General features: G+C 42.0%; 1 protein-coding gene across 1 annotated transcript in view; it reads right to left on the minus strand.

The window, feature by feature from the left end:
* LOC144601442 (collagen alpha-6(VI) chain-like) overlaps positions 1-27,327 on the minus strand; it is a 109,309-nt gene that overhangs the window by 7,967 nt on the left and 74,015 nt on the right. The window contains exons 23-36 of the mRNA XM_078413570.1: positions 25,858-25,893; positions 24,619-24,681; positions 21,527-21,589; positions 16,133-16,195; positions 14,680-14,742; positions 13,490-13,540; positions 12,594-12,629; positions 12,432-12,494; positions 11,628-11,690; positions 7,096-7,131; positions 6,972-7,008; positions 3,565-4,058; positions 1,598-1,697; positions 784-1,455 (exon numbers count right to left, since the gene is read on the minus strand). Of these exons, the coding sequence (XP_078269696.1) occupies positions 784-1,455; positions 1,598-1,697; positions 3,565-4,058; positions 6,972-7,008; positions 7,096-7,131; positions 11,628-11,690; positions 12,432-12,494; positions 12,594-12,629; positions 13,490-13,540; positions 14,680-14,742; positions 16,133-16,195; positions 21,527-21,589; positions 24,619-24,681; positions 25,858-25,893 (1,840 nt within the window). The remainder of the gene's footprint in view (positions 1-783; positions 1,456-1,597; positions 1,698-3,564; positions 4,059-6,971; positions 7,009-7,095; positions 7,132-11,627; positions 11,691-12,431; positions 12,495-12,593; positions 12,630-13,489; positions 13,541-14,679; positions 14,743-16,132; positions 16,196-21,526; positions 21,590-24,618; positions 24,682-25,857; positions 25,894-27,327) is intronic.

The raw sequence follows: 27,327 nt of genomic DNA on the forward strand, positions 1-27,327 counted from the left end.
AAAGGAGATGTACTGGGCAAGTTTTTTTTTTACACAGTGGGTTCGGAGTGCCTGGAATGCACTACCAGGGGGAGATGTTTGCAACTGATATGCTAGTGGCAATTAAGAGACTTTTGGATAGGCAAATTAATATGCAGGGAATGGAAGGATATAGATTAGAGCTGGTCTCGGTTGGAAATCGTTTACATCCGACTAAGGGGGTGGTTTAATGAAACAGAAAACAACCTGGGAATGGAGCACCTCTCAGTACTGCATCACATTGTCAACCTGGAGTATGTGGAAAAGAATCTAGAGGTGGCTTTGAACTCATGATGTGATGGAACAGAAAATGGTGTAAGCACTAAGTATGTCAAGCAACATCACTGGAGAGAAACACAAAACCTTGTTCTATCTTTTATGCAACTTAACAGATTCATTTTTGTCTTGATGAAGTGCCATGACCCAAAGTGTCTGATCTCTTGACTACAGTATTTTCTGTTTATGCTTTGAATATCCTGCATCTGAGGTGTTTTGCTTCAATTCTCTCGAAGCAGTCAACCGGGGGGGGGGGGGGGCTCAGATGGAAGTCAGTGCAGTGATGGGTCCCTTTAACTCCTTTGTCAATTGATGCCTATCGTAGTATTAAAGTAAAGGTGGTCTGAAGTCTCACGATACCAGCATATGGAAACAAAGTTTAAAAATACACGATTAAACAATGTCAAAGCAACAACGTCTCTCTGTAAAGAATGCATTGACATTAAGAACTTAATATAGTTTTTCAGTTTTACCTCAAGCATAACTTACGTGAGAGGCTTTTCAGGAAGGCCCTGGCAAACCTTTTGGCATAACTCATTTCAGAATCAAGCAGCTGGCCAAGGCGAATTACGTGTTGGTCAATAGGAAAACTAACAAGATCCTCCAAGTTGTTTCTGATTGTCTCAAGGGAGAATGCAAAGATCACAAAACCATCACACCTAGCTTTTCGGGACACAGCTTTTAGCTTTTCCATATCAAAGGCACTTGTTTCTCCCGCAAGTATAACAAAGATCACTTTATAACGACGACGTGCTTCAGCATGGCTCATGAAGACATTATTTATGGTCCATTCAATAGCATGGCCAACCCCAGGAGGGCCATTTAACTTATTAAATGAATCCTCAATGTACCTCTTCATCAGGTTCTTGCTGTTATATTTTATGAACCCAAACTCCAAATTGGCTGGCTTCTGACCAGCCCTAGGGAAATAACCTGGCGGTGAGTATTGTACCAATGCTACCCTGGCACGATTATCACGGGTGCGTGGATTTCTTGAGAGCACAAGCATGTCCAGCATTGAGCTGAGGAAACCCTTGATTCTTGCAAAGTCCATCATTTTCATGTTGTGCGAGCCATCGACGACAAAAGCCATGTCCATGTCAACTGAAATGGGAGGTGGGGAGATGACGTGTCCACATTGGGCATTTGGTCTACACATATCTGCGAGGGAAGAGGAAAGTCTAATGTTTAGATCTTGACATATGAACTAATCAAAGAATCCTTGCAGTTCAGGCACACTTAAATTTATGCAGGTTAACTTTTGATTTACTATACAATTAACTGAATACAATTAAAGACATACCAAAACAGAAAGTGCATAATTGGATGCTATGCAATTGTTCCTTCGCTTCTTGCTGATCTCTTGACAAAGAAAGTACTTGAAATGTTTTTGTATCATCAACCTTTTACGGGAAAATAGAATGTACATTCAAATTTAAATTGCAAACATTTTTTAACATTTTTAAACGCGGAAGCCACGGTGGCGCAGCGGTAGAGTTGCTGCCCTATAGCGCTGACAGCGCCAGAGACCTGGGTTCGCTCCTGACTACGGGTGCTGTCTGTACGGAGTTTGTACGTTCTCCCCATGACAGCGTGGGTTTTTTCTGATATCTTTGGTTACCTCCCACACTACAAAGACGTACAGGTATGTAGGTTAATTGGCTTGGTGTATGTCTAAATTGTCCCTGGTGTGTGTAGGATGGTGTTAATGTGTGGGGATCGCTGGTCGGTGCGGACTCGGTGGGCCGATGGGCCTGTTTCCGCACTGTATCTCTAGACTAAACTAAGCCAATGTCAAATATATAAAAAGGAGACTACACCCTTGAAGCCCAACTAGTTCGATTCGAGCCATGGCCACTCAATAGGTCAAGTAATCTTATAGAAATTTAATATCCAAGAGAAGATGTGGACATTTACTGAAGATAATATAGAGGGGAGCACAGTGGCGTAGCGGTGGAGTTGCTGTCTTACAATACCAGGGACCCCTGTTCAATCCTGACAATGGCTGCTCTCTGCACGGAGGTTGTACGTTCACCCTGTGACCATGTGCGTTTTCTCCGGGTGCTCCGGTTTCCGCCCACGCTCCAGGATTGTAGGATAATTGGCTTCGGTAAATAAAATTGTAAAATTATCCCTAATGTGTAGGATACTGCTCGTGTATGGGGTGATCACTGGTTGGCGTGGACTCAGTGGGCCAAAGGGCCTGTCTCCACGCTGATTCTTTGTTGTGGTCGCTGCCGCCTAGTGGTTCCTTTACCTTGAGTTCCCTTATCAAATCCGGTTCATTACGCATTTTTGGCGCGGAGCTGTAAGAAAGAACTGCCACACGTGTTCCTTCTGAGCAGATACTAATTCACCCTATCTATCTATCTCATGATCTCTTACACCTCTATACGGTCAGCCCTCAGCCTCTTACGGTCCATGAAATCAAGTCATAGCCTGTCTAACCTCGTCTTATAGCTCAGGCCCTCAAATCACAGCAACCTCCTTGTAAATCTTCTCTGCACTCTTTCCAGCTTAATCTTCTCTGCACTCTTCAATCTTAATCTCCTTTGCACTCTTTCCCCCTTAAATCTTCTTTGCACCCTTTCCATGTTAGCAAACAGAATGATCAGATGATTATTATATTAGCTTCTCCCCCTCTCTTCCCTGTGCCTCATCTGGATGCAAATCGATTTCTCCCTTTCCCTTCCCCCTGTATTCTTTTCCTCTGGCTTCACATTTCACGCGTCTTCTATCGTTATCTCCTTATCTCGTTTTTTGTCTTTTCATCTCCGGCCTTTGTCCAACCCATCTGACAATCAAACCTCCTCCCCACCACCCCCCACCACCACCACCTGTTTCCACCTATCACTTGCCAGAATTTCCCTAGCTTCCACCTCTTTTCCAGCTTTTTCCCCCTTACTACAGCAAGTCTGGTCATGACCCAAAACATCACCTATCCAAGATATCAAGATACCAGTCAATTCCATACGGCATGATCTGCAGGAGGTTGAGAATATGTGGACTTTAGCTGAAGAAAGGCTTATTAAATGACCTTATTTTTGCATTACTCTAAACAATTGATAAAGCCAGATTGATAACGAAAACTGCCCATGTAAATGTCAACCTTGCAATTAGATCCCCCTACCAATCCATGGTGATGTAGTGTCTCCACTGGTAGGTGGGCTTAATAATAGCATAAGGAATTTGTATTACAAATACAAGCATGGTAACTTGACAAGGTGTATAAATAAATACATTGTTTGCAAAATATCATAGATATCCTACCTGGAAAGGAAGCTGTATTTCAGGGACCCGAGAGAAAGAAATGACAACCGGCGTAATGTCCAGGGCTCTGAACTCCAGGGCTGCCGACACAATTGATGTTTTCTCTTGAGATGGACCATTGGTAATAAATACTGCTACTTTTCTGACACGTAAGCCACCACGTGCATGCTTGAAGACATTTCTTGCAACGAACCTCATTGCTAGTCCGATATTTCGGTTGTTGAATGACCGCTCATAATTCAGCTTCGCCAGCGCTTTCAGAAAAGTCTGTTTTCTCCTAAAATCTGAGAATCGTATATGCATTTTCGGTGTGGAACTGTAGGAAAGAACTGCCACACGCGCTCCCTCTGGGCAGGCACCTTCAGTGACTTTGAGATCCTGCACAAAGTCATTTACTATCTGCCGCATTCTGTTATATATGGATGGCGTGACATCCACAGACATGTCCAATGCAAACACTAGGTCCATTGGGGAAAAAGGGCACTCTAAACTTTCTGAAATGAGAGATCATTCATAAGTATTAAGGTACAGCAATGAAAAATCGCACATTTATGTCGCATATTACATTGCCTCAGGACTGATTTAGAACTAGTTAAATATGTCTAATGAGTAGTCATCACTATATTGAAGGAATTTATTCACAAAATGCTGGAGTAACTCAGCAGGTCAGGCAGCATCTCAGGAGAGAAGGAATGGGTGAGGTTTCGGGTCGAGACCCTTCTTCAGACTCTAGGCAGTCAGTCTAGACTTCAGGCAGTCTGAAGAAGGGTCTCGACCCGAAACGTCACCCATTCCTTCTCTCCTGAGATGCTGCCTGACCTGCTGAGTTACTCCAGCATTTTGTGAATAAATACCTTCGATTTGTACCAGCATCTGCAGTTATTTTCTTATACTATATTGAAGGAAATGTGACAAGCAATTTGCAAGCAAGTTCCCAAAAATAACAAGAATAACAAAAACTTTAGGTGCTGGAAATCTGGCATGAACAAAAAAACAGAAAATGATGGAAACACTCAGCAGGTCAGGATCTGTGGCAGGAAAAAATAGAATTAATGTTTCACATTGAAGCCCCTTTGACCAGAACCAAGGTCTTTCACATGAAATATTAACTGTTTCTCTTTTGAAAATGGTGCCTAACCTGCTGAATGTTTCCAGTATTTTCTGTTTTTATCGCAAGAGCAATGTTGATCTATCCAGATAAGCAGAAGGAGAATATATTGGCCAAGATACCAAGGAAACGATTTATCTCTTTGAAATAGTTTCACAGCAGTGTAAAATCATGTTACAGTGAGTAGCTGGCTATTCAGCCCAATACGTCCATGCTGTCTTCACAGCGAGTAATCTTTTTAGTTCCATTCACATATTTCTTCCTATCATCTGTATACGTGTTTCCCATCAAATGGCTGCACTGCTAAAGTTGTTGCTTCTGCTTCCATCACGCTTGCAATAAATAAATCTCAGATCATAACCACTCTGCATGAAAGTATTTTTCCTTGTCATCTCTCTGACCTTTTCACCCTTTAAATCTGTGCAAACTTATCCTTGAACCATCCAATAATGGAAACTGGCTTGTGCTCTATAAACCCATCTTATAGACAATAGACAATAGGTGCAGGAGGAGGCCATTCGGCCCTTCGAGCCAGCACCGCCATTCAATGTGATCATGGCTGATCATTCTCAATCAGTACCCCGTTCCTGCCTTCTCCCCATACCCCCTGACTCCGCTATCCTTAAGAGCTCTATCTATCTTGATCCTGTAAAGAAGATAGACACAAAACGCTGGAGTAACTCAGCGGGCCAGACAGCATCTCTTAGAAAACGAATACATGATGGTTCGTGTCGAGACCCATCATCCAGTTTGGTGAAAGGTCTCGACCCGAAACATCACCTATTCCTTTTCTCCGGAGGTGCTGCCTGACCTGCAGAGTCACTCCAGTGTAAACCAGCATCTGCAGTTCCATTTTAAACTTGATCTTGTAAACCTCCTTTTAATCTTCTCTCTACCCACTTTTCACCAAGAACAATCCACATTTTCCAACATTGCCTTATAGCTGAGATCTCACCTCCCTAGAACCATGTTAGAAATCTCCGATACACCCTCTCTGGGGTTTCCATACACTTCCGAAACCATAGGAACTAGAATCAAATTCCAGTACCTAGTGTTCTATTACTCAGGATTTTGTGGCTCCGACGGTACATGTCCTCAGCGCTGAACTGGAAGTATTTTGTTGGATTATGCGATTAAATGGGTAACATTATACTAGAATTCCTTTGGACACAGAGGCACTGGGCCATTGCTTTCACGTAGCTATAGAATTATACAGCACTGAAAAAGACCCTTTGGCTCAACTCATCCATTGCACCCAATATGTCTATCTCAGTTTGTCCCATCTACCAGCATTTATTTGGCCCATATCCCTTCAAAAGTTTCTTATCCATGTACCTGTACAAATGGTTTTCAAACATTGTACCTGCCTCCACAGCTTCCTCTGGCAGCTCTTTCCATATATCCACCACCCTCTGTGTGAAAGAGTTTGCCCCTCAGATCCTTTTAAAATCTTTCCCCACTTACCGTAAATCAATGTCAATAGGTTTTGGACATCCCCTGTCCTGGGGGAAATGTGGGGAAATAACAACAGCAATCCTCCAGTCTTCTGATAGTGTTCCTGTTGCTAAAGATGGGACAAATATCTCTGCCAGTGTCCCTGCAATTTCTTCCCCTGTTTCTCACTATTTCGTAGGATATTGTGCCAGGCTCAAAGGGCCGAATGGCCTACTCCTGCACCTATTTTCTATGTTTTTATACACTTGGTCAGGCCCCGAAGATTTATCAACCTTAAAACGCCTTAAGATGCACCAATTGAAAATAAAGCAAGAGCACTTACTTGATGAACAGCAAGCTGGAAGGAGAAAAAAAAGGAAACGTCTAGTTTAGAGGCGATGCATCCCAAGAGTGGTGAACATTAGCAACAAAGATATCTCAAATTCTTAGCTTTTGTCAGAGGATTGTTTGAATTACTGGTCCACAACACACCATGCAGTACATCTCACAAGAACAAAAAGTGCATTAGATTGGTGGGTGCATGAGCCCACAAGCTAATATTTCTTCTGTGTGCCCGATGCAATGAAAAGGTCTAATGGATCTTTCTTCTGTTGTTTCAGATTGCATTTGGGTCCGTGTTCAAAATCCACGAAAACAAGACGTAAATGTGAGAGAGTGGTTACCTGAGAAGGTGGTGAGTTGTTTCCCACAATGTTTTTAAAACTTTACACACAAAACTTTACACACAGTTATCACCAGTAAATATCAAATCTTATCTTTTTAAAGTCTTCACATGAGAATTAATAAAAAAGAAACGGTTCTGGTTTAAACACATTGTGATGTAATGAAGAACTAGGCTACTTACGGCAATGACTACGAATGTATGACAGGAGTTCGCATGGCTGCAATAGAAAAATGGAATGTTCAAGATCTGAAGGATGGCATCAAATTTTGGGAGAAACCACACAGTATGTACAAAGGTGACTTACCTTCAAGGATGCTGGCCCCTTTGGCCCTTTGAAGCCCTGAAACAGCAAGAAAACAAAAGCAGCCTTTAGAGGTTTTGTGTAATGTACGAAGGTGTGACCAATGTGGGGGATGAAGGATTATTATTTTTAAATCCAATGGGTTATTATTTTAAAATTCAATCAGCTATATTGCAGTAGATCTGGAGTTACATGTAGATCAGACTTGAAGATCTTCCTTCAAAGACACGAGTGAATACCAAAGATAGGTACAGAGGCAGGCCATTCGACCCTTCGCGCCATTCAATATAATCATGGCTGATCATCTAAAATCACTACCACGTTCCTCGTTTTTCCCCCATATCCTTTGATTCCATTAGCCCTAAAAGCTTTATCTAACTCTCTCTTGAAAACATCCAGTTAATTGGCCTCCACTGCCTTCTGTGGCAGAGAATTCCACAGATTCACAACTCTCTGGGTGAAAAATTGTTTTCTTTCATCTCAGTCCTAAATGGCCTACAATTATTCTTAAACTGTGACCCCTGGTTCTGGAATATATTAGGTTTCTACAACTATTCAGTAATTTGATGATAGCTGCTCTGCTCGGGGCTTGACAGGTCAGCACTCCTCTCCTCAGCCCTTCTCTCAGAAGCCTCTCGAGGCAAAGCCTCATGTTCTACATTTCCTCAACACGGTGCTGCACCTCAACATGGCGTCTCCCAACAGGCTGATCCGCTGTACCTCACCTTCTATTTATTTGCCACTCTCACTCTAGCTGAGCCAATCGACATCTGCCTCAATCCAATGTCCAGGCCCCACATTTAGCAACAGTGAAAAAAACACTCTTCACCTTTTCCTGCCGATTTTTCAAGGTTTTAAAATCATGCTTTCAGCAAGATGGCTGCTCTCCCACAGTCCAAGTTTTGAAAGTAGAACAAAATCTCTATTTTGTAACCCTAAATTATGTAAAAATAGTAACAAATATGCATTGGACTCCACTTCTGAAATTTGGTTCCATCGAAGACAATATACATGGGTTTGCACGCTAAAATTCAAAGCACCTTCATTACCATTCAGATGTCCGAGAAAACCTGTTTCATAATAAACAAGAAGTTCCAAGAAATTTGTTTTGGCAGTACAGTACAGTATTATTTTTATCCATATAACCATATAACCATATAACAACTACAGCACGGAAACAGGCCCGTTCGGCCCTACCAGTCCACGCCGACCACTCTCTCTGACCTAGTCTCATCTACCTGCTCTCAGACCATAACCCTCTAATCCCCTCTTATCCATATACCTATCCAATTTACTCTTAAATAATAAAATCAAGCCTGCCTCCACCACTTCCACCGGAAGCCCATTCCATACAGCCACCACACTCTGAGTAAAGAAGTTACCCCTCATGTTACCCCTAAACTTTTGTCCCTCAATTCTGAAGCTATGTCCCCTTGTTGGAAAATTCCCCACTCTCAAAGGGAAAAGCCTACCCACGTCAACTCTGTCCATCCCTCTTAAAATTTTAAAAACCTCTATCAAGTCCCCCCTCAACCTTCTACGCTCCAAAGAATAAAGACCCAACCTGTTCAACCTCTCTCTGTAGCTTAAGTGCTGAAACCCTGGCAACATTCTAGTAAATCTCCTCTGTACCCTCTCCATTTTGTCGACATCCTTCCTATAATTTGGCAACCAGAACTGCACACCATACTCCAGATTCGGCCTCACCAATGCCCTGTACAATTTTAACATTACATCCCAACTTCTATATTCGATGCTCTGATTTATAAAGGCAAGCATACCAAACGCCTTCTTCACCACCCTATCCACATGAGATTCCACCTTCAGGGAACAATGCACAGTTATTCCCAGATCCCTCTGTTCCACTGCATTCCTCAATTCCCTATCATTTACCCTGTATGTCCTATTTTGATTTGTCCTACCAAAATGAGGCACCTCACACTTATCAGCATTAAACTCCATCTGCCATCTTTCAGCCCACCCTTCCAAAAGGCCCAAGTCTCTCTGTAGACTTTGAAACTCTACTTCATTATTAACTACACCACCTATCTTAGTATCATCTGCATATTTACTAATCCAATTTGCCACACCATCATCCAGATCATTAATGTAAATGACAAACAACAGTGGACCCAACACAGATCCTTGGAGTACTCCACTAGACACTGGCCTCCAACCTGACATACAATTGTCAACCATTACCCTCCGGTATCTCCCATTCAGCCATTGTTGAATCCATCTTGCAACCTCACTATTAATACCCAACGATTTAATCTTCTTAATCAACCTTCCATGTGGAACCTTGTCAAATGCCTTACTGAAGTCCATATAGACAACATCCACAGCCTTGCCCTTATCAATTTCCCTGGTAACCTCTTCAAAAAATTCAAGAAGATTAGTCAAACATGACCTTCCAGGCACAAATCCATGTTGACTGTTTCTAATCAGGCCTTGTTTATCCAAATAATTATATATATTGTCCCTAAGTATCTTTTCCATTAATTTTCCCACCACAGACGTCAAACTAACAGGTCTATAATTGCTAGGTTTACTTTTAGAACCTTTTTTAAACAAAGGCACAACATGCGCAATGCGCCAATCTTCCGGCACCATCCCCGTTTCTAATGACGTTTGAAATATTTCCGTCATAGCCCCTGCTATTTCTGCACTAACTTCCCTCAATGTCCTAGGGAATATCCTATCAGGACCTGGAGACTTATCCACTTTTATATTTTTCAAAAGTGTCCGAACCTCCTCTTCTTTAATCCTCATAATTTCCATCACGACTCTACTTGTTTCGCTTACCTCACATAATTCAATATCCTTCTCCTCGGTGAATATCGAAGAAAAGAAATTGTTTAATATCTCCCCCATTTATTCCGGCTCAGCACATAGCTGTCCACTCTGACTCTCTAATGAACCAATTTTATCCCTCGCTATCCTTTTGCTATTGACATATCTGTAGAACCCCTTGGGGTTTACTTTTACATTACTTGCCAAAGCAGCCTCATATCTTTTTTTCGCTTTTCTAATTTCCTTCTTAAGATTCCTTTTACATTCTTTATATTCCTCAAGAACCTCATTTACTCCCTGCCGCTTATATTTATTGTATATCTCCCTCTTTTTCCGAACCAAGTGTCCAATTTCCCTGGAAAACCACGGCTCTTTCAAATTATTATTCTTTCCTTTCCACCGAACAGGGACATAAAGACTCTGTACTCTCAAAATTTCACCTTTAAATATCCTCCATTTCTCTATTATATCCTTTTCATAAAACAAAAAGTTCCATTTCACTCCTTTTAAATCCTTTCTCATCTCCTCAAAATCAGCCTTTCTCCAATCCAAAATCTCAACCCTTGGTCCAGATTTGACCATCTCCATAATTATATTGAAACTAATGGCATTGTGATCACTAGACCCAAAGTGCTCCTCAACACATACCTCCGTCACCTGACCCGTCTCATTTCCCAACAGGAGGTCCAACACTGCCCCTTCTCTGGTAGGTACCTCTACGTATTGCTGCAAAAAACTATCCTGCACACATTTTACAAACTCCAAACCATCCAATCCTTTAACAGAATGTGATTCCCAGTCTATGTACGGAAAATTGAAATCACCCACAATCACTACTCTGTGCTTACTACTAATATCTGCTATCTCCTTACATATTTGCTCTTCCAATTCTCGTTCCCTATTTGGCGGTCTATAATACACCCCTATAAGTGTTGCTAAACCTTTCTCATTTCTGAGTTCCACCCAAACAGCCTCCCTAATCGAGCCTTCTAGTCTGTCCTGCCAAAGCACTGCTGTGATATCCTCCCTGACAAGCAATGCAACACCCCCACCTCTTACCCCTCCGATTCTATCACATCTGAAACAATGAAATCCTGGAATATTTAATTGCCAATCGCAACCCTCCTGCAACCATGTTTCACTGATCGCCACAACATCATACTTCCAGATGTCAATCCAGGCTCTAAGCTCATCCACCTTTCTTACAATGCTCCTAGCATTAAAATATACACATTTAAGGGACCCATCATTTCTTATTCTCAGTTTATTTCTTTTCCCTTCTTTCTCTCCTACATATTGGGTCTGAGTGTTTCCCTTTTCTGCCTCCTGCTTCACACACTGCCTATTAGCTATCTGTGTTTGAGTCCCTCCCCCCAACCGTACTAGTTTAAAGTCTCCGCAATTACCTTAGCAAATCTCCCCGCCAGGATATTGGTTCCTCTCAGGTTCAGATGCAACCCGTCCTTTTTGTACAGGTCATACTTTCCCCTTAGGGATAAAAATAATACTGTACTGTACTGCCAAAACAAATTTCTTGGAACTTCTTGTTTATTATGAAACAGGTTTTCTCGGACATCTGATATGGCTTTAGGGTTTTGTCATTCTTTTACTCCAACTATTATTAGGCAGCCAAGTAAAATATAAATGGAAACTTGGCACAAGCAATCGCAGGAAATAATTTGGCAACAATGCTTCCGTTTTCTACCACCACTCCCCTTCCCCCAAATATGTGTGCACCTCACCCTTGTTCCTGGATATCCGTCTTCGCCTGGACCTCCCAACTCACCAGGTTGGCCTGAGTCCCCCTCAAATAGAAAGAGAAAATCTTATTCAGTTAAAACCAAAAAAAAGAACTCCTACTTGTTATAAACTATCTCCGGTTCGACCAGATTCCAAATGGGATACATTGAATCATTGTTCTTCTCAGAACAATACTCAATATTTCACACGTTCATTTTGTGTTTGGATTACTTTCATGGCATGTAAACTCTTAAGACAGCCAACTCCAAGTAATCATGTTGGCAGTGGCTGGTGACAGTCAGAATGAATTGTAATATTTACCTATTTCAGATCCGCATAAATTCAAATATTAATTTTGCTTATCTTCTCTTATAAAGCACAACACTTTGGTGCAAATGCCACTGGAATGCCATGGGTAAATTACACATATTTTGCCTCAATGTGTACCAACCAGTATGATGTTTTACAAGAAGTGTCAACAGCTCAGCTATCTCTGCATGAGCATGGTTTGTTGGATTGGAAAAGTATGGATGGAAGGTGTATCAAAGCTGTACATTGGTGGACAGCAGTTAAAGGAGCATCAGATGGTTGTGTGGGCAAAATTTGCTTAAAGAGAGATTGTGATGTTAGGAATTGCTATTGGTAATGGTAATTTCATGCGCTGTCTAACATTTCAAGGAGTTTCCAAAATATTTATATTGCCTGATTGGCCGGCTCTCTTAAATGAGTCCATTTGAGAGAGAAATGGTTAAAACAAAATGGTTAACAAGGGTTAAAACATGAGGTGAACAGATTAAATAACATACCCTGCGCCCTCTTGAACCTTTATGTCCCTTAGCACCAGAGGTTCCAGTTCTACCATTTGATCCCTGAAAATTCAGAATGCAACGTGCATGAATAACTGGCTCACATCCTATATAAAAAAAACTGTATATCCTTTTACAAACATAAATGTTTTCAATTCGTACCTGCTGGCCAGGAAAACCGAGGTATCCCTTTGTTCCCTTAAACAATAAGAAAAGAAAAGAAATTAGATTGCACTGTTCAACTGTTTGTACTTTTATCAATGTAAGTGATCCAGTGGCCTTGACATCCACCATCATGAAGTGCTTTGAGAGGCTGGTTATAGAACATATTAAATCTAGTTGACCAAGCAACCTTGACCCACTGCAATTTCACCACCGTCACAACAGGTCCACGTCTGATCTTCAAACACATTGCAGATTAATGTTTTATTTTCACTGACATCTAAAATATACAAGGTAGTATAAGAAAATAACTGCAGATGCTGGTACAATCGAAGGTATTTATTCACAAAATGCTGGAGTAACTCAGCAGGTCAGGCAACATCTCAGGAGAGAAGGAATGGGTGACATTTCGGGTCGAGACCCTTCTTCAGACTGATGTCAGGGGGGTGGGACAAAGGAAGGATATAAGTGGAGACAGGAAGATAGAGGGAGATCTGGGAAGGAGGAGGGGAAGAGAGGGACAGAGGAACTATCTTGTACACATTCAAAGAAGTATTGCTCCACGTTAAAAAAAAATTGAGGGATAGCCAGAGGGAATAATATAGGGCAAACTAATGATGATTTGCTGCTCACTAAAATGAATTGGATAGATTATTAATCACAATTTAATTTGTTGCCAACCCCTTTAGGGTAGTTAAATAACCCAAAGTTCTTTATAGGAGTGGGTATACACAAACACCAAGAATGATGACCAAAGGTATGGTGCAAGAATAACATTTTGGGAAGATAGATGTGTATGTGTGCACATATCACTGAGTCTTGCTTCAGTCTATGCACTGTGCACAGAAGGTAAAAACAATTGGGTTACTGTCACAGCAGTAGATTTGGTTCCTCACCTCTCGCCCTTTAGGTCCAGGGATTCCAATTCCATCAGTTCCATCCATACCCTGTGTATTACCAAAGAAAATACTAGTGAGTCATCTCTAAACTCTTGAGTACACCAGGTTTCATCAGAATCTGAACAAAATTAAACATATATTTTTGGTCATGTGCATTGCAGAAAAATATCACAGTGCAGAAAGCAACAGCAACTCTCAGCATTCAGACTACGGGATGGAAAATTATCTTAAGACTGATCTGTGTGCTAGGTCTTTGCAGTGAAGCACTACTTACCATTGGTTACACAGACTCCAGCGCTTTGTGTCTTTTTTGGTAAATCAGAGTTTGCAGTTCTTTTGTGTCTACATTTTATCGAAACTACATTTTCAGGCGGTGACTAATGGTGTGCCTCAGGGTTCGGTGCTGGGTCCATTGCTGTTTGTCATCAAGAATCAATGATTTGGATGAGAACATACACGGCATGGTTAGCAAGTTTGCAGATGGGTGCATCTGTAGAAGTTGGTGTGAGATGTAGGGTACATGCCAAACTTCCTAAGCCTTCTGTTGCCAGGACTCGAGGGCCTGGGCTAAAGGGAGAGGTTGAGCAGGCGAGGACTCTACTTCTTGGAGCGCAGGAGGATGAATGGTGATCTCTTAGAGGTGTACAAAATCATGAGATGGATAGATCAGATAGACATACAGAGACTCTTGCCCAGAGTAGGGGACTCAAGAACTAGAGAACATAGGTTTAAGGTGAGGGAGGAAAGATTTAATAGGAACCTGAGGGGCAACTTTTTCATGCAAAGGGTGGAGGTAGTTTAGGCATGTTCTATCACAATGTTTAAGAAACATTTAGACATGGATACATGGATAGGACAGGTTTAGAGGGATATGGGCCAAACGCAGGCAGGTGGGACTCATGTAGATGGGACAGGTTGATCAATGTGGGCAAATTGGGCTGAAGGGCCTGTTTCCACATTGTATGACTCTGTGACACTAGGACTCTGTGCCACAAATTAGGGCTCCAGGTTAACGAGAGGCTAGTTCACTTCTTTGGGACACTCTCAGACACCTAAGATGTGCAGACCATCCTCTGGTTGTAACTTTAATCCTTTTTTTCCATGCATCAGTTCTCTTTTTTTATGGAAACCAAAACAATATCTCAGAACCACCCAATGTAACATTGGCAAAGTAAGAACAAACTAACCTGCGGCCCACGAGGTCCAGCTCTTCCAGATTCTCCTTTCGGACGCAGGGATCCAGCTTCACCCTAAGCACAATTTCCATATGAGTTATATGATCATAATTTCTTTCTACGCACTATTACCATCCAGTTTGTACGACTGGGCTATAAAAATCATGGTCACTAAATAAATGAAACCTTCTCTGTGTGAGGGCAAGAACTAGCAATTGCTGGTGTTCAAATTCTCTTCGGTCCATTTTTCAACCCAGTTGTTGGAGATGGCAAACAAAAGCCATCATGAACTGAATTATGTTTGCCCTGTTCCATAGCTGCACCTTATTATGCTTTGCAGTTGATTCATTGGATAAATAATTTTAAACTCCAGTTTGAAATGATATAATAGTAATATTATCCTGGGATAAGGGGAGACAATAGACAATAGGTGCAGGAGGAGGCCATTCGGCCCTTCGAGCCAGCACCGCCATTCAATGTGATCATGGCTGATCATTCTCAATCAGTATCCCGTTCCTGCTTTCTCCCCATAACCCCTGACTCCGCTATCCTTAAGAGCTCTATCTAGCTCTCTCTTGAATGTGTTCAGAGAATTGGCCTCCACTGCCCTCTGAGGCAGAGAATTCCACAGATTCACAACTCTCTGACTGAAAAAGTTTCTCCTCATATCATATCATATCATATATCTACAGCCGGAAACAGGCCTTTTCGGCCCTCCAAGTCCGTGCCGCCCAGTGATCCCCGTACATTAACACTATCCTACACCCACTAGGGACAATTTTTACATTTACCCAGCCAATTAACCTACATACCTGTACGTCTTTGGAGTGTGGGAGGAAACCGAAGATCTCGGAGAAAACCCACGCAGGTCACGGGGAGAACGTACAAACTCCTTACAGTGCAGCACCCGTAGTCAGGATCGAACCTGTGTCTCCGGCGCTGCATTCGCTGTAAAGCAGCAACTCTACCGCTGCGCTACCGTGCCGCCCAATCTCTGTTCTAAATGGCCTACCCCTTAGGTAGGTAGATAAGGTAGTAAGTGGGTGTCAAGGATCTTGGGAAAATCCACGACTGGCCAAAATATACAATCTTTGCAAGATTTAAAAATGCCTGAATATTATTTTACCTAATAATGTCTGCAAATATTATGTACGATCCCAGAAATAGGAACAAGATGTAGCTGATATCATAGCTTGAGAAAGGAATGTCAAAAGAAAAACTTACTCTTCATCAAATAATGGTATTGGATTATTGACATCCATCTAAACAGCAAATGAAATATGAATTTCACTTCTTACCCTCTGTGGACGCACTAAAAATGTACTCATTTGTGAATCTACCACCATCTCGATCAATGTTGCGAACAAAGCAAAAGTTGGCAATTGTCTGTCCACAGATTTCCATTTTTCATTTTAGCAAGTTCTTTTTAATTGAGCAATTATTAAAAGAAGAAACACAGAATAACCTTTCGCCCTCTGAATCCTTCATTCCCTTTGGCACCGATGTAGCCTTCTCGTCCTATTGAGCCCTGAAACACAAAGAATTGATGTTAAAAATAGTGCAAGTACAAGCTATCATTGCAGGTAGGATGGTCACGCCAATCAGCTTCTCTGCACACTTCTGTCTCCACCTCACCTCCATCAACACCCATCTGCTTATCACCCCTCCTGAAAAAGGGTCTCGACCCGAAACGTCACCCATTCCTTCTCTCCAGAGATGCTGCCTGTCCCGCTGAGTTACTCCAGCATTTTGAGGCTTTCTTCGGTGTAAACCGACATCTGCAGTTCCTTCCTATCACCACCTCCTCATCTAAATTCACCTATCACCTCCCAGTTTTAGCCAACTCTACCCCTCATCTCTCTTTACCAGGTTTCCCCCCCCCTCTACTCCACCAGTCTGAAGCGGGGTCCCAACCCAAACATCGCCTGTACGTTTCCCTCCACAGATGCTGCCTGGACTGCCGGGTTAAAAAATAAAATAAAATAATAAAAAATTAAATTAAATTTTAAAATTTAATTTAAAAAATATCTTTTTTGCTTAAGATTTTTAATTGTATTTATTTATTTATTCAATTGTTTACTTTTTTCCAAAAAAATAAAATAAAATAAGTATTTTTGCTCCAGCAACTGCAGTCTTTTCTGTATCCAGCGTACTTCTCTTGGCTAATAAAGGATAATTATTCTGAAAGATCGGGATTAACCGGGATAGAACTGGAAATTATTTATTTGAGCTGTGACTTTATGTGGACTTCACTCAATCAGGAAACATTTGAAACCTCTTTAGACAATGTTCAGTTCTATGAAAATTTTTGAATCTACAACTAAAGTAAACAACTTTGACGTTGATGTGGCAAACAGCCAAATATACTTTACAAGAACATTATCAAATGACCATTTGAGACCGAGCCATTTCAGGAGAATTTTGGGCAGATAGCGAAAAAACAGTCCAACAGCAGACTTCCTGATAAGTGCACAAAGAAGGAAGAAGAAAGATGATTGCAGTGGGGTTCAAGTAGGAAATACAGTTTTTGGGGATTAACAACAGAAGGCATGATGGTAAATTCTCATAAGGTCATAAGATCATAAGTGATAGGAGCAGAATTAGGCCATTCAGCCCATCAAGTCTACTCCACCATTCAATCATGGCTGATCTATTTCCTCCTCCTAACCCCATTCTCCTACCTTCTCCCCACACGATGCCTCAGAAAAGCCACCAGCATCCACAAAGACTCTGCACACCCCTGCAACAGTCTGTTCGAACTCCTTCCATCGGGCAGACGATACAAGGCCTTCTATGCCCGCACTTCCAGACTCAGGAACAGCTTCATCCCCAGGGCCATAGCTGCTATGAACCGTAGGTCACATCGCACAGTGATCCGGCACAGATCTACTTGCACTTTATTCTGTTTTAAAACTGTTACAATTTGTTTCATTGGGTTGTTTAAATGAATACTGACTAGCAAATTAAATTATTGCATCATATGGGAGGCGCATTCCCAATCTCGTTGTAACCCTGTACAATGACAATAAAGATATATTGTATTGTATTGTATTGTAACCCCTGTAAGATTTGAGAAGTTTTCCCTCATTCTGAAATCAACACAAAACCAAAGAGCTGCAGTTTGGACATTTTAAACGGGAGACTGGGGCTGATAGCGGAGAAAGGCTGCAGTCAGTTTACCAAAGGATGTCACAATCTGTGGGTCCTAAAATGGCTGCAGGACCTCGTGACCAGCCACAAAAAAAGGTAAAAACCTTACATCCCAGTCTCTAGGTTTTCTGCAAAGCCATGGCCAGAACAAAGGATGGGTATTGGCCATGCAGAAACCTACGAAACCAGGTCGGAGTCCAGACACTGGGGCGCTGACATCAGCATACTCACAATGCCCCAAGCCGACCTAAACAGTTCATCTCAGTGAGGGGGCACAATAGCCCATAGAAAACTACCTGGTAGGTGATGGGAAACCAGTTAACACCCACCACCTCACAATGAAATCCCAATTTACACCTTCTGGCCATCCCCGGTATCCCCGAACATAAGCGCAGATCAGAAGAAAACCTCATACATATCTTTTTGAACAAAGAGATTCCAAGATCTGGCGGGAGATAGGACGGGTCAGAAACAGTATAACTGGCCACTACTTTTGGGTGAAGAGGTTGAGTTAAGTTAAGTCAACTCGAGAAGAAAACCTGCAGGGAACGCAAGCAGGCAAGAAAACGAATGCAGGAGGAAGAAAAGACAGGCAAGAAGAACGGATGCAAGAGAGAGGAACAGGCACGCAACTCGAGGAGAAATACTGCAAAACGAACAGCCAGTAACCCCAGTAATAGCCCCATGGTGAGCATGCACCCAGATCTGGCATATCCTGGACATAGTTTAGTGTAGAGGGGAGGGTGGTTTGAATAAACGTTGGGTGTGTAAAGAAGTGTGTGTTGGTCAATTTTGCGATGTGTCGTACGTTCCCCATCTTACAGTCGTGTATATGTCTTATAGAACTGTGTGTGTTTTATGATTCATAGTTATAAGTATTCGTGTGATTCGGTATGTGTTTTATAGACATGTATTATAGAACTGTATAAGTATTCATGGACAATAGTCCCAAGTGCTGAAATAAAGCCTTTTCATTTAAACCCTGGTTTTCAAATCTGGTCTGGTTGAATTTTTCTGCACTATAAGAGCTCCTGCATCCAAGTCCAGTGTCTAGAACCGTAAGGGGTGAGTGGGTCGAACCACTCACGGGGAAACCAGTGTGCACGGCCAGGTCAAGGGATCAGAGCAAGGCACGGGGACCTTAGGTCGGGCGGAAACCCCTTACACCCCTGACACCCGTACTAATCAAGAATCTATCTATCTCTGCCTTTAAAAATATCCATTGACGGCCTGTGCAGCTTTCTGGGGCAAAGAATTCCACAGATTCACCACCCTGCCGCAATTAAATGTGTGATTGATGAAGAGGCCAAGATTGGAGGAATGGAGTTTGCAGGAATTGTTCAGGAGTTATAGAATTATTGGATTATTGACATTAATTCGAAACCCCATGGTCCAAAAGATTAACACGTACAGGATTCATGATGGGTTTGGTCGTACAGATTCACAGCTAGATGGTTCATGGAATACAGAGGTTTGTGGTGGAAGGGCATTATTGTGTCTGGAATTCTGTGACCAGAGGAGTTCCACAGAGATCTGTCCTGGGACCTCTGTTGTTGGTGATATACAGTAGGTATAAACAACTAAGATGGAAATGTAGATAGGTTAGTTGGTACGTTTGTAAATGACACCAATATTGCTGGGGTTGCAGGCAGTGAGGAAAGTTATCAAAGTACAGAATGGAATGTAGATCAGCTATAGAAATGGGCGGAGAAATAGCTGATGGAGTTTAATCCAAGCAAGTGTGAGGTGTTTCACTTTGGGAGGTTAAATGTAAGGAGAAAATTGATAGCAAAACCCTGAACAGCAGTGATGTGCAGAGGGATCTTGGGATCTAGGTCCATAACTCCCTGAAAGTGGCAGCACAAGTAGACAGAGGGGTAAAGAAGGTGTATGGTATACTTGCCTTTATTGGCTGGGGCATTGAGAATAAGAATTAGGAAGCCATGATGCGGATTTATCGGACTTTCGGCAGGCTTCATTTGGAGTATTGGGTGCAGTTCTGGTTGCCCCGTTGGAAGAAGGATATGGAGGCTTTAGAGAGGGTGCAGAAGTGGCTTACAAAATGCTGCCTCGATTAGGGGGGTATTAGCTACAAGGAGAGCATGGACAAACGTGGGTTGTTTTCTCTGGAACGCCAGATGCTGAGGGGAGACGTGATAGAGGTTTATAAAATTATGAGAAGCATTGATAGGATAGACAGTCGGAACCTTTCTCCCAGAGTGGTAATGTTAACTACTATGCTTTAAGGTTGAGGATCAAAGTTTGAAGGAAATGTTCTGGGCAAGTTATTTTGATCCATTGTGATATGGAGAATCAGCCCTCACACCAGGGCTGTCTTAAAGCATGGGCCTGATGGGCACTTGCCCGGGGCCCCACGAGCATAGGGGCCCCATGCTGATCTGTGTATGTTAAGTGACTTGCAATAAATAAATACTACTTTAAAAATGTAGGTTCAATAAGTGCTTTTTTCGCAACATTTTCGGTCACTAAGTGCTTCTGTAAGTGCTTTTCGCAACAATGTAGCACCCTAAGTCCATCGCTAAGTGCTTTTCGGTACGTGCTTTACGCCGGCACGACAAGGGGGGGCTGGTACGGAAAGTGGGGTGGGGGAGAGTAACGGTAGGGGCCCCAGTACACTGCTTTGCCCGGGGGCCCATAATGCTGTAAAAACGGCCCTGCCTCACACCACTAATTTTAGGTGTCTAGGTTCTCTGTCCTCTTAAGGACAGAGGTTTTGGGATAGACCCTCCCCAATACTTTCCTCTGCAACTGCAGGAGAACTAATACCTCTCTGATTTCCATCCACAGACCCCAGCAGCCCTTCAAGGTGAGACAGAGTACTTTTAGACCATGCATGTGCGTAACATTATTCCAGCAAAGGTGTTTGAACATTCGGAGAGACTGAGGAAACTGCAGATACTGGAATTTGGTGCTAAACACAAAGTGTTGGAGGAAATTATTAGGTCACACTGCATCTGGGCAGGGAATGGACAGTTACTGTTTCGAGTCGGTACTCTTCTTCAGATTGATAGGAGTAGGGGCGGGGTAGCTGGAAAAGAGATGTGGGGACAGGGCAAATCATGGCAAGTGCTGGGTGAATACAGGTGGGGGGGGGGGGTATTTGAAAGATGGGTGGAGTAAGTGGTTGCCGAGTCAATGCTTGGTCTTGCCAATGGAAGTGAGAGAGGAGGTATAGGAACAGGTGTTAAATCTCCAGTAGTTGCAGGGTAAGGCTTTTCACTGTACACATCACAATAAACTAAACTGAAGACACATGAGGAGTAGGGCAGGTTGGGACCATTCATTCCATTTTCATTTATAGAATCTTACAGTCTGCAAATTTAATACCAAATCTACATTTCACATAGCGTCTCGGCAACAACATGTTTTAGGATGTTCTGGGATTGTGAAAGAGTTGCTACAAATGCCAACCTGTCCCTGCCATCTTTCCTATCTAGATTGGTAAGAACGATTTTGTTAGTCTGGTCAATCCAGACTAATATCCAAAAATATCCAACATTAAAAGTTCATGAAATTTTGCTCTGACTTTCAAATTCAAGCAAGCTTAGTAACTTGCCAGTCACGTGATTCTCACCTGCGTTTCCACTTGCTCTCCACAACCTGAAGAGTCAACTTCTTTGCAAAGGACTCTTGGAAGCCCATATTTTTTTTATTGATTCAATAGGTTATTGGTGCAACTCTGACTCACCTGAACTCCTGTTAATCCTCTCTCTCCTTTTATTCCAGGAGAACCTAAAGTTCCTTTAGACCCCTACAAAAAGCACAAAATTATGGACCTAATATTAGCAATGTGATAAAAAGAAACAATACACATGTTGTGGTTTGGGTGGAACAATTTTAAATATTGTTGTAATCAGAAAATGGGTCGTACATCTTTCCTGATTTTGCTAGTATTCAATCTTGTCCAGCAAACATTCCTACAAAGAATCTATATACTAAAACTCTCGTTTGTTTGTTCGTTTGTTTGTTCCTGAACTACAACCAAAATGGTACACGACAGCACAACAATTATAGGTCCACCTTACTCACCGTCATCCCTTTGGTGCTAATGGAAGAAGTTTCATTGAAATCGGTGTTATATTTTTAAAGTTATTCACATTTTAAAGTTTAAATCTATCTCCGAGGGAGGGAGGGAGGGAGGGAGGGGGTGAGGGGGGGAGGAGGGAGGAGAAAGGGGGGTTGAGGGGGATGGAGTGGGGGAGGGGAGGGCATGGGGACAGAGGGGGAGGGAGGGGGAGGGGAGGAGGGAAGGAGGGAGGAGGGAGGAGGGAGGAAGGAGGAGGGAGGAGGGAGGAGGGAGGAGGGAGGAGGGAGGAGGGAGGAGGGAGGAGGGAGGAGGGAGGAGGGAGGGGAAAGGGGGAGGGGAGGGGAGGGAGAGGGAGGGAGGGAGGGGGGAGGGGAGGAGGGTGTGGGGAGGGGGAGGGGGAGGGGGAGGGTGAGGGGGAGGGGGAGGGGGAGGGGGAGGGGGAGGGGGAGGGGGAGGGGGAGGGGGAGGGGGAGGGGGAGGGGGAGGGGGAGGGGGAGGGGGAGGGGGAGGGGGGGGAGGGGGAGGGGGGAGAGGGGAAGGGGACGGGGGAGGGGAGAGGGGGGAGCGGGGAGGGGGGAGGAGAGAGGGGAGGGGAGAGGGGGGAGGAGAGGATACTGCACCAATGCAGGACAGGTTTGGGCCCAACGGGTCCATTTGGTATAGTTAACATGTAAAATTTTCAATTTGGTTCTTCAGATCTTCAGTTTACAGATAATGTCAAGAAAAGTAATCACAATTTTAATTAAAGAATTTTAAACCAAACTTCAAATAGGAATGAAGAAATAGAAACTAAGATATTTGAACATGCCAGATAGGTTTATGGCATTGTTAAAAAAAATATATGCCGGATCTATGACCTTATAAGTGAAACATAAAGTTAAAAAAAGGATGGAAATTATACTAAACCGTTATAAATTGGTGCTTTGGGCTTAGTAAACTATTGTGTCCTCTTCTAGTCACTTTTGTAGGCATGTCAAGGCATGAGAGAGAGTACATAAGATTTAAGAGTCTACTATTAGATGCAAAGACTAGAGAAATTGATATTATTCAGTTTACGGATTGAGGATTAATGGAAGTTATGGAGGTGCTTAAAATTGTGAGGGCTTTTGAAGGAAAATATGGCAAAATAATAGTAAAATTAATGTCTGACTGTTTTAATTTTTGCAAAGGTGTGATTTTCTGTTTACTAAAACACCAAAAGATGAACAGGAATTCATGTTAAGGAGCAAGCACAATTTTGGCCTGACCCTAAACAATATGGATATAAAGTGATCAACATTCATGTCAATTTTTCATCAGCATTTTATTTGAAAGTACTACTTTGCTATATTCACTGAGCAAATGCAGGACGAGAATTGAACTTGGAACCATTTCATAGAATGTAGACTAATACACCAGAGGAAACAGGCTCTTTGGCCCACAATGTCTGTGCTGAACATGATACCAAGTTAAACTGATCTCATCTGCCTGTATATGATCCATATTCCTCTATTCCTTGCACTTCCATGTGATTATCCAAAAGTCTCTTAAATGCCACTATCGTATCTGCCTCCACCACCATCCCTGGCAGTGCGTTACAGACCCCCAACACTCTCTGTGGGAAAAGATTATGATTGTCTCTGCCTTTCATAATTTTATATACTTCCATCAAGTCTCCTCTCAACCTCGGACATTCCTGAGAAAGCAATCCAAGTCTATCCAACCTCTCCCCATTGCTGAAACCGTCCAATCCAGGCAGCATGCTGATAAACCTCCTCTGCAATCTCTCCGGACTCCACATATTTCCTGTAGTAAAGCGACCACAATACTCCAAAAGCAGCCTAAGCATGTCCCATAGAACTGCATCTTGACTTCCTGGCTCTGATATTCATTGCCCCTAGCAATGAAGACAAATATACCATAAACTTCCTATCCAACCTATTTATTTGTGTTGCCACATTTGTGAGCTATGAACTCTGACACCAAGATCCCTCTGCACATCATTGCTGTTAAGGGTCTTGCAATTAACTGTATACTTTCCTTACATTCAAATACCAAAGTGCAGCACCTTACACTTGCTCGGGTTAAACTCTATCTGCCAATTCCCTGCCCATTTCTGCAGCTGATGTATATCCCGCTGTATCTTCTGACAGCATTCCTCACTATCTACAACTCCTTCAATTTTGGTGTTGTTAGCAAACCCAACCCAATTACATTTATGTCTAGGTCATCAATATATATCACAAACAGCAGAGGTCCCAGCACAGATCCCTTGCAAAACTCCACTGGTCAAAACCTCCAGCCAGAATATCTACCTTCCACCATAACCCTCTGTCTTCTATGAATAAGCCAGTTCTGAATCCATTTAACCAACTCATCGTGAATCCCCTACATCTTCTTGATCAGCCGATCATGAGGGACCTTATCAAAAGCCTTACTAAAAATCATATATACAACACCCACCACCCTACCTTCATCAATCTCCTTTGTCACCTCTTCAAGAGAATTAATCAAGTTAATGGGACAGATGTCAATTTCAATAATAACAGAAACATAAAATTGTTTAAATATTTTCATTTAAAAGTTCCACAGCTATGGCCTTTTGAGGGGTCTAATTTATCAGCAAATAGCATTGTAGTAGGGAGATTAATAGTTAATTTACATAGCTAACTATGTCCCTTATATAGATTTATATTTGTAGGGCATTTACTCAATCTGTTCAAAAAACAAATACTGAGTTTTCAGAAGAAATTACATAAAATATTTGGATTCACCTGCACGCCTTCATATCCAGCGGGCCCAATGGGTCCAGGGACCCCAAATTGGCCCTGGCGACTCTGTAGGAGGAAAGTTTGTATGTTAGTAAAGGGATTGGATTGAAGAAAATGATCAAAAAAGTTGCAAAACATTACAGCATAAGATTTTGCTTCTACATAATATTGCTTGATTTGGGTGACTTCTGAGGTTTGAATTCAACATGCAATTGCCACAAGATAGTTAAATCCATACTCCTTCTAGCCTGAATATTTTGTATCTTATCCCAACAAGGGACAGGAATGGAAAATTTTATAATGAAGAGTCTTTAACCCGATCTGTTTAATATGTCCAGCATTTCTGTATTTGTACATGATTCCCAACATCTGCATTTGTTGTTGTTGTTGTTGTGTAGTAGTTTTGCCCCATTGGCATGTTCTGATTGAAAATTAAGTGCTTTACCTGCCATTAATTACCCAGTTATGTCCTGTTAGCCTCAACTGCAAAATTACAGCATCTATCTGAGAAGTGAGCATTCTTCCAGCACAAAGGTGCACCTCAGTCATGGCATCACAGGTTCCTCTTGAAAGTAGCTGTTACTAAATGTTACTGTCCTAATCCATTCCCTTCGACACTCCACTAACTTGGGGATGAGTGGACTAATTCAACTGATCAGATCAAGTGCTCATTTTACACCACAGTGGAAAATCTCACAGCAGAAAGGCTTTTAAAGAAGATAAAGTTGGTTCTGTAATATATGATTTTGTGGGGCCCCACTATTACATTATTCTGCAGCAGCACACCGCAAATGAAATTTTAATTAGCCTGCTGCAGACCACCCCTTTAACTTGAAGGTATTTATTCACAAAATGCTGGAGTAACTCAGCAGGTCAGGCAGCATATCGGGAGAGAAGGAATGGGTGACGTTTCGGGTCGAGACCCTTCTTCAATCTGAAGAAGGGTCTCGACCCGAAACGTCACCCATTCCCTCTCTCCCGAGATGCTGCCTGACCTGCTGAGTTACTGCTGCATTTTGTGAATAAATACCATCGATTTGTACCAGCATCTGCAGTTATTTTCTTATACCCCTTTAACTTGACTTCACAGATACTGTTTCCAGGCTGTATATATCTTGCTACAAAGGTACTAGCATATCCTAATGAGTGATAACATTTATAATATAATAGTGTTGGAAATATATACTTTCATTCTTTTTATTGGTACTAAAATAACATTTTGACATAAGTGAATGCACTCACCTTACTACCTACAACTCCTCTCCGACCAGGTCGCCCCTTTAAAGATGCAAAATTACATTTGTTTTAGGCATATAAATGGTTTACATCACATCAACCGCGACGACAATGCAAGGTCTACAACATTAAAGTTGATCCGAAGGAAGAATAATAATCAATCTACACAACGCATCTAATTATTTGTTGGCAATCAAATACTGGCCCGATATACTGCCAACCCATGTCCTCCAGAGATGCTGTCTAACTAAGTGCTTATGTATAGTGATACTTGTACTGAACTGTATACAATAATGAATATCACTGTACCTCGGTACATGCGACAAATAAAATACCATACCGTACATGACTCACTGAGTTACATCCGGCATTTTATATTTTGTTCCATCAAGTATATTTGGTTAACAGATAGAAAACCGAGTAACATTAACCCAGATCATGTTTGGGTTGTGAAGCTGTAACTGGTGAGACGGTCCTGGATCCCCAGCTAATCTAAACTCCATCAATGATTTGAATGAAGAAATCAAGAATAATATATCCAGATTTACTGATGATACAAAGCCCCGTGACTATGAGGATTATGAGGTTTAAACTGCCTAAATTAATGGGCAAGAACATGGGAAATGAAATACAATGTGAAAAAACCAAGATCATCCACTTCAGTCGAAAAGATAGAAGCATAGCGTGGTTTTTCTAACAGTGGGATATTGAGAGTATTGGAGTTGAGATGGACCTGGTAGTCCTTGTACTTGAATCACTGAAAGTTAAATTGCTGGTACAGCAGGCAATTAGGAAGGCAAACTGCATGGCATTTTGGTACAAAGATAGGGATATCTTGCTTCTCCCATATGGGGTTCTGAAGAGATTACATTTAGAATATTCTGTTCTCCTACCTGAAGAAAGAGACATTTACAACAGAGGGAATGCAATGAAGGCTCACCAAATTGTTTCCAAAGAAGACAGATTTGTAATATGAATAGTCAGAGCCAAATCTGTCCAGAATTTAGAAGAATGAAACATAATCTTACTGAAACATATAAAACTATCACAGGCTTATCAAGGTAGATGCAAGATGATGTTTCCCTTGACTAGGGTGCCAAGAACCAAAAGTCATAATAAGAGACACAAAGTGCTGGAGTAACTCAGCAGGTAGAAACCCAGAACCTCATTTATCCATGTTTTCCAGGGATGCTGGCTGACCTGCTGCGTTACTCCAGCATTTTATGTCCTTTCATGTCATAGTATAGGGTCAGCTATTCAGTACAAGGATAAACAATTTTCACCCAAATTTCTCTCTCCAATTGGTCACTCAGTCATTTAGACTGATCATTTTCATATTAAAGACGTCAAGAGATATGAAATTAGAGCAGAAAGTGTTGCTGAAGACAAAATAAAATGTAGCCAGTGAATAGCCGAGCAGGCCCCTCCAGTCCCTTTTTCTTCTATTTATATTCTTTAAAATAATAATGTTTGCTC

This window comes from Rhinoraja longicauda, chromosome 2 (assembly GCF_053455715.1).
Source record: "Rhinoraja longicauda isolate Sanriku21f chromosome 2, sRhiLon1.1, whole genome shotgun sequence".
NCBI classification, from domain to species: Eukaryota; Metazoa; Chordata; class Chondrichthyes; order Rajiformes; family Arhynchobatidae; genus Rhinoraja; species Rhinoraja longicauda.